Here is a 7,348-nt window from a genome sequence, read left to right as displayed (position 1 = left end):
CGCCGCGGGCCAAGGCGGAGGCAGGACAGCACTCACCCGTCTCACGGTTCCCGTTGGTTGGCACAGCTCTTCTGGGCGAAGGGGGGGGGAGACATTTCTCGTCAGGGAATTTTAGCCCTTTCCTCCCCCCCCCCTTTCCTTATCCCCCCTTTCCTTTCATTCATAAACCTGGTGGCTATAGACGCAGCTTGAATATTGACGTCTCTTCCCCCAACTGCTCCTCCGTTAACCCAATTACAGAATTCATCAAGAACTGTGTTGAATTATCTCTTTCCATACAGTATCAGCATTAGCCTAATTAAAAGCTATAATGTCTGATATAATGATTAAATCGTTAGCTCTGCTGTAGGGAAGCAATATTTTGTTTTCCCTTCAATTAGAAGCTGATTGAGGTTTTCAGAGCAGGTCAGCTGTGAAATTTGAATTATATGTGTGAGTACCGTTCACAGGGTGAGCCCCTACTCGAAAGCTCCAGAGATTCTCCAAACGCTTTTACCCGGCAAGCTGAGGAGAGACAACAAAACATACAGAGGGCTTGTATTTGATTTGGGACTAAGGCTTTAGGATCTCCCGAAACAGTTGTTAGTGCTAGAAAAGAAAGCAGGACTTCTATTCAGGAGCCCCCTTTTCTCCAGCCCAGCCCAGCCGGGTAGCAGTTCGAGTTCAAAACCATGATCCTCCAGTTGAAAAGTCACCGAGGCAGGACTGAGCTTCCCCGCCCTCACTTGCTTACTCTCCCTGCTCCCCCCTCCGGTGCCCGATTTGGCCCCGACGGCGACGCTCCGGAAGCGACGGAGCGTTTCGCATTTTGCACTGGTTTGGCGGCAAAGGGCCGAAGGCGGCGAAGGCGATTCCCACGCTCCTCGGCACACCAGCCCGGCGAGCGATCAGCCCCGCAAGGGGGAAAGCAGGGAGAGGGCAGCCTGTGGAAAGAGCACGGCTGCCTGCGAGGCTTCCGGCGAGCATCTCCGCTGGCCGCCCGCGGCCCGGGCCCGGGGCGAGGGAAGCTCGGCTGCAGCCAGCAGACGGCGATCGCCACCTGCGCCGGGGCGTCCGGCTCCGCCGCGCCGCAGCCCGCTGCCCGCCGCCCCCTGCCCCCGTCCTCACCCTCGGGGCCGAGCGCAGCGGGGCAGCGCCGCCCCCCTCCCTCCCGCCCCGATGGGGCGGCCTTCCCGCCGCAGCCACAATAGCGTGGGGAGGCGCCGCCCGCGGAGGCGCGGCTCGCAGCGCGGGTTGGGGGCTGGTGGTGGCGGTGACCGCCGGGAGTCACTTGTCACTTCAGCCGCCCTGCAAGCGGGCCGCGCCGGTGCCTGCCCCGTCCAGGGGCCGCGGGAGCGGCGAGGGCCGCCTGCAGCACCTTCAGCCCGCCCCAGTCTTGCTCCCCGTCCAGGACCTCCTCTCCGCCTCTCCTGGCTACCCTGGCGGCTATCTTCACCTCGCTGCCTGTCTCCCTCCCCACTACACACCTGCACACACCACTTGCATTACTCCCTTTCCCACCACCATCCAAGCTGCTGGCTGTTAAAACTCTGCTTTCCTCCGAGGGAAATTCAGGGACCAGCCCCGCTCTTACATCTGCACACAGAGATAAGAGATCTACTTTGAGCACCTTCGACCTCTAAGTTTATTCCTGGCTTATCACCTCTTTGAAATGACGCTCTCAAAAGTGTCTGACCACCTGATCCTAGTCCCGTGAGCTGGGATCTGTACTACCTTTTGTACTGAAGAAAAACTCGGGCTTGGCTATATGCCTGCGGGTCAGCTGGAGCTGTTCCTCATCTCCCCCCTCCACCCCAGCCGTTATTTGCAAGCGGCGACCACATACTCTTACGGGCCGCAGCAAGAGCGAGGTGCAAAGCGCCTCGTCCGGCGCGGGGGCACCGCGCACGGTGAGCCCGTGCGGCTCCGCGTTCACTTGTCGGCGGGGCCGAGCAGCGCTCCGGAGGCAGTCCCAGGTTTGTGGGTGGGCAGCATGGGGTTTCCCCCCTCGCCCCTGCGGCTGAGGAGGAGAGCTGCGGATCTTGGCACCGGGGGCCCGGCCACCGACCGGTTGGCACACGCTTGAGCTGTCAATCAGGTGTCACTCAGCAAAAAGTTACACCTGCACTTTGAGTGTAGCGCAGGCAGCCGGAGCCGCGCAGCCCGGCCGGCCGCCGCCTCCCGCTGCCCGCGCCCCGACGGAGGCAGGTTCGGCCTCGGCAACGACTTCGCGGCACAGGAGGGGCTGGGAAGGGGCAGGGGGGAGGAGAGGACTGTCCCAGTCCAAAGGCGGCTACCCAAATTCCCAGCGATTGGACCCTGTGGGGTCCCCCTCCTCGCAGGGTTCACCAGAGTGGTCCGGAGAAGGTGGCCCCAAACCGGTTCGTCCCATTTATTCTCCATTTCGTGATCTTACACCTGATTTTCAGAAAGAAAATACCACTAGGTCTCTGAGTCGATAATATCGCGACAAATACATGAGCAATGTTGTTTATCTCACGATTTACTCCTTACATCTTCGTTTGGCCATCCAAGTGGAAATACATCTTTCTGCAATAACCTTCTCTCTGCTCCCGCCCTCCGCCTCTCCTGTCCCAATCAATTGCATTTTTAATACATCATGTTGTAATTACAGCAGCTTCGCTTGTTTTGCCCCGAAGATGTGGCAGTTCATCAGCTCAGGAAAATATCCCCGCGGAAGACCGCGGGCCCGATCCCGTCCTCCCCACGCGTGCAAAACTACCCAGGCCCCCGGGGTGACTTCGGTGGAAGATCCACCCCGAAAAGGTGGGTGGATTGCAGAGTATCCCCGGCAGCCCACCGCCGCCCAAGGCAATAGCAAAACTGTCACCGAGCTCGAGGGGACGAGAAGCAGGCCTGGTCTTGTGTCATGAGAAATGAAGAGAAGGATGCCTTTTTCTCCTGAGTGAACCCTGATTATTGTGATGGGATTGCTATTTCATGATGGGGGAGGGGGGAGGGGGAAAGAAAACCAGAAAACTCTCATCCTACCAAAGCGCCTGGTGCTGTTGCTTTGAGTATGGTGCACACTCCTCCTGCAGAAAACTTCTGTCGGTAATAACAGTAATTCGGAGAGCTGGGGCTTTATTCTGCCCCTTGAAGGGCCACCAGGGTCAGGAAAATTAATAGTCAGAGCAGAAAAGAAGGGGTGCCATGTGTCCATTTCGCCGCTGCCAAACATGATAAGAGCAGTGGTTTATATACGTGTGTGTTGGTAGTATACAGTGACCATTCCTGTAGCTACAGCTAAGATTACAGCCTGACTTTCAGCATAGGCCATTTTCTCCCCTCCATGAAATAACTGTAATCTATCTCACAGGGAAACAGCGGAACAAAGATAGTCTTTTAACACTTTCGGAAAGAAACTAATACGCCTGTATTTATTTTATATCAATATAATACGTTTCTGTGTACCTTCATTAGTCTCAGATGCTTTTAACTCCCCTAGGACCAAGTGCCTAACAACCGCTTTCAGCCTCTAGCTTGTATTAGGGACCAGGCCTTTGAGCATTTTTAATGCTTGGGAGAGCCATCTGCTCAACTTGCCTAGGACAGTCTCCTCAGAGGAGGCTGTGGGCTTTCAGCGAGAGCTCCAGAATGGGTGAAATCCTTGTGAAAAGGCGTGTTTATTTGCAGCTCTCCACCGGGAGCTCCGCGTTGATACGGCAGCACGAGGGTTTCCCTGCCAAGGGTGGGCAGAGTCGAGCCCGCTCTCCCTTACGCTGACATTGCGGTCGTCTAAGTTTTAGAAGCGCACACGGTTTTATTGCGGGAGTGCCCAGAAGTGCCCTCGCCGACCTTGCGGGCAGCAGGGACGCGGGCCTTTAAGTTTGCTGCCGCTTTGCGACGTGGCGCCGCGCGTCCCGGGCCCCGTCGGGCAGCACTCGCCGGCCAGAGGCGGGAGAGAGAAGGGCGGCGGGGCCGGGGCAGCCCGCGGCGCCAGCCGGTGCGGCGGCGGCCCGTCCCGTCCCGTCCCGTCCCCCGTGGCCCGGGCGGCGCGGGGAGGGACGGGGCGGGGGGCGCCGTCGGCGGGGCGGGGCGGTGCCCCCCCACCCCTCCCCCGCCCGCGCCGCCGCCGCCGCCGCCCCGCGCCGTCCCGGCGCTCCCCGCCGCACGTCACCGCGCCGCGCGCGCCATGCAAATCGCCGCCCGGCGGCGCGCGCCCATTGGCCGCCGCCAGGCGATTTAAGGCGGGCTCGGCGCGCCCTGTATGGCTGCAGCGCCGCTCGCCCCGCGCCGCCCGACGGCTCCTCCTCTCCCGCGCCCGCGCCCGCGCCCGTCCCGCCCGGGCCGCGGGAGGGAGACCACCGCCAGCAAATTACTGTGCAACTTCGCCCGGGCTCCGGGGCTCGGCTGTTGTTTTGGTTTGGTTTGCTCTCCCCATCCCCCTCCCCTCCTCTTTTCTGCCTCCCGCTCCCTCTTTTTTTTTTTTTTTATTATTTTTTTTTGTTAACGTTTAAATACTTTTCTTTTTTTGGCGTGTTGGTGGGTTTTCTTCTCTCTTCTGCTCCGTTCACCTGTGATCAGCGGATGCAAGTCACACACGCTCCCTCCCTCCCTCTCTCTCTCTCTCGAAGTTAGCAAAGAACAAAAAAAAATAGATCTGTTAAGAATAAGAGCGAGAGAGGAGGGGTATGCGCGTGTGTGCCGGGGAGAGAGAGAGAGAGAAGGACATTGCCGAGTGCTCCGCACACTCCTCCCTCCTTGCAAAGTGAAGCAGCAAGTTTGCCTTGCACCTGTTTGAGCAGCTTGAATCCAGATCGCCACCGATCCCTGAAAGTGGTTTGCAAAAGGGAGAAAGTTTTCGCCTGCGGGGTTGCCGATCGCTCTCGTCGCGTTTTTCGTCGTCTCTCTCTCTCTCTCTCTTTTTTTTTTTTTTTTTTTTTTTGGGTACATCTGTATCTATACAGATACAAACATTTTTTGCCTCGCTCCCCTTCCTCCTTGGCTCCTCTATGTTTGATTATTTTTTCACGCCTGGTGCCGGTGGGAAATAAAAAAGCTACTTGAATGTACAGCATGATGATGGAAACGGACTTGCACTCCCCCGGTGGAGCCCAGGCCCCCACGAACCTCTCGGGGCAGACTGGAGCGGGAGGCGGCGGCGGAGGCGGCGGGGGGAACAAAGCGAACCAGGACCGGGTCAAGAGACCCATGAACGCCTTCATGGTGTGGTCGCGAGGCCAGCGGCGGAAGATGGCCCAGGAGAACCCCAAAATGCACAACTCGGAGATCAGCAAGCGCCTGGGGGCCGAGTGGAAAGTCATGTCCGAGGCCGAGAAGAGACCGTTCATCGACGAGGCGAAGCGGCTGCGAGCGCTGCACATGAAGGAGCACCCGGATTATAAATACCGGCCCCGGCGGAAGACTAAGACCCTGCTCAAGAAGGACAAGTACTCGCTGGCCGGGGGGCTGCTCAGCGCCGGCTCGGCCGGGGGCGGCCCGGCCGGCGTCGGCGTGGGCATGGGCGTCGGCGTGAGCCCCGGCGGCGTCGGGCAGCGGCTGGAGAGCCCCGGCGGCACGGCGAGCGGCGGCTACGCGCACATGAACGGCTGGGCCAACGGCGCCTACCCGGGCTCGGTGGCGGCGGCGGCGGCGGCGGCGGCGATGATGCAGGAGGCGCAGCTCGCCTACAGCCAGCACCCGGGCACCGGGGGGCACCCGCACCACCCGCACCCCCACCACCCTCACCACCCGCACAACCCGCAGCCCATGCACCGCTACGACATGGGCGCCCTGCAGTACAGCCCCATCTCCAACTCGCAGGGCTACATGAGCGCCTCGCCCTCGGGCTACGGCGCGCTGCCCTACGGCTCCCAGCCCCACCAGAACTCGGCGGCGGCGGCGGCGGCAGCGGCGGCGGCCGCCGCCGCCTCCTCGGGGGCGCTAGGCGCCCTGGGCTCGCTGGTGAAGTCCGAGCCGAGCGTGAGCCCGCCCGTCACCTCGCACTCGCGGGCCCCGTGCCCCGGGGACCTGCGGGAGATGATCAGTATGTACTTACCGGCCGGGGAAGGAGGGGATCCGGCGGCCGCCGCCGCCCAGAGCCGGCTCCACTCCCTGCCCCAGCACTACCAGAGCGCCAGCACGGGGGTGAACGGCACGGTCCCCTTGACACATATCTGAGCCCGCGCCGGGCACCGGCACCGGCAGCAGGAGCGGCGGAGGCTGGCGCCGGCACCGGCACCGGCACCGGGACCGCCCCGCAGGACTGCGCGCCCCGCCGCCGCCGCCGCCGGCCGGCGCCGCTCCCACCGCACGCTCGCCCCTCCGGCCGGCCGCCCTCGCCCCGGCCCCTCGCTTCCTCCTGCCCCGCTCTGCCTTTCCCCCCTTTTATTTTTCCCTTTTATTCCCTTTCCTTCCCGCCCTCCCTCCCCCCCGCGCCTTTTTTTCTTTTCTTTTTTTTTTTTTTTTTTGTACAGAAAAATGTTTTGATGTTCTTGTAATAATAATAATAAATAATAATAATAATAACGAGAGAGAAAAAAGGTAACAGTTGCTTTACTTACCTTTTTTTTTAGAAGGACTAGTTTATGAAACTAGTTTTAGACTGAACTTCTGTGTTTTATTGAGACTTTTTGTACAGTATTTATCATTCACCCAAGAGGCACAGAGCGTTTATTTGCAAAAGAGGAGAAAGAGAGAGAGAGAGAGAAAGAAAAAAAAAAACAACGGCAAAAAGACAAAAAAAAATCAATAATAATCACACAAAGTTCTAGACAATGCCAACTTTTATACTGCGCAGAACCGCTACGGTTTAATTCACGGATCGCTTCTGGCAAAGGCTTTTTATTGTCTGATTAAGTCGAAGTTGACGGGGAAGCAGTTCTCATTTATTACTCATGTACTAAGGCAAATCCAAAACCACACTTAAAAGTTTTTGTAGATGTTACTGCGTTTTTGTTCTTTTTTTTTAATTTGTTTATTTATAAAACTTTTTTTGAGGCTGCAATGTTTTTTCTGGGTTTTGTAAAACTTTATTGTATCTGAATTTTTGTTTGTTTATTTTCTCTTCCGTTTTGTTTCCTTTTTGTATGATTTCTTGTAAATGCAATGTGAAATAATTTTTATTTTAGACGTTACGAGAGAATTCAGATTGTGTATATAGTTTACTAAAAAAAGCCTTTCTGCTAAACAGAAATCCTAAGGATGCGTTCAATTTTGAGTTAAATAAATTTCAAAGAGGAATAAGTCACCTGTTATTTTTTGTTAACAAACCCGAAAACGTAGAAATATTTACCACTGTTTGCCTGCAAATGCAGCAGGTAAACATAGAAATTGGAGAGGTCGTTATAAACCAGAGTGAAAAATAGAGTGAAATACAATCCCACAATAAATGTAGATGTTTCAT

The 7,348-nt window shown here is 57.2% G+C and overlaps 1 protein-coding gene across 1 annotated transcript; it reads left to right on the top strand.

The window, feature by feature from the left end:
- Positions 1 to 5,010: 5,010 nt before the first annotated feature.
- SOX1 (SRY-box transcription factor 1) lies at positions 5,011 to 6,123 on the top strand. Its single transcript, XM_062575512.1, has one exon. The coding sequence runs from the start codon at positions 5,011 to 5,013 to the stop codon at positions 6,121 to 6,123; it is 1,113 nt and encodes a 370-aa protein (XP_062431496.1).
- Positions 6,124 to 7,348: the final 1,225 nt, after the last annotated feature.

The sequence above is a fragment of the Rhea pennata genome, chromosome 1 (genome assembly GCF_028389875.1).
Source record: "Rhea pennata isolate bPtePen1 chromosome 1, bPtePen1.pri, whole genome shotgun sequence".
NCBI lineage: Eukaryota > Metazoa > Chordata > Aves > Rheiformes > Rheidae > Rhea > Rhea pennata.
Note: the sequence above shows the minus strand (reverse complement) of the source record. Positions and strands in the feature narration are given on the sequence as shown.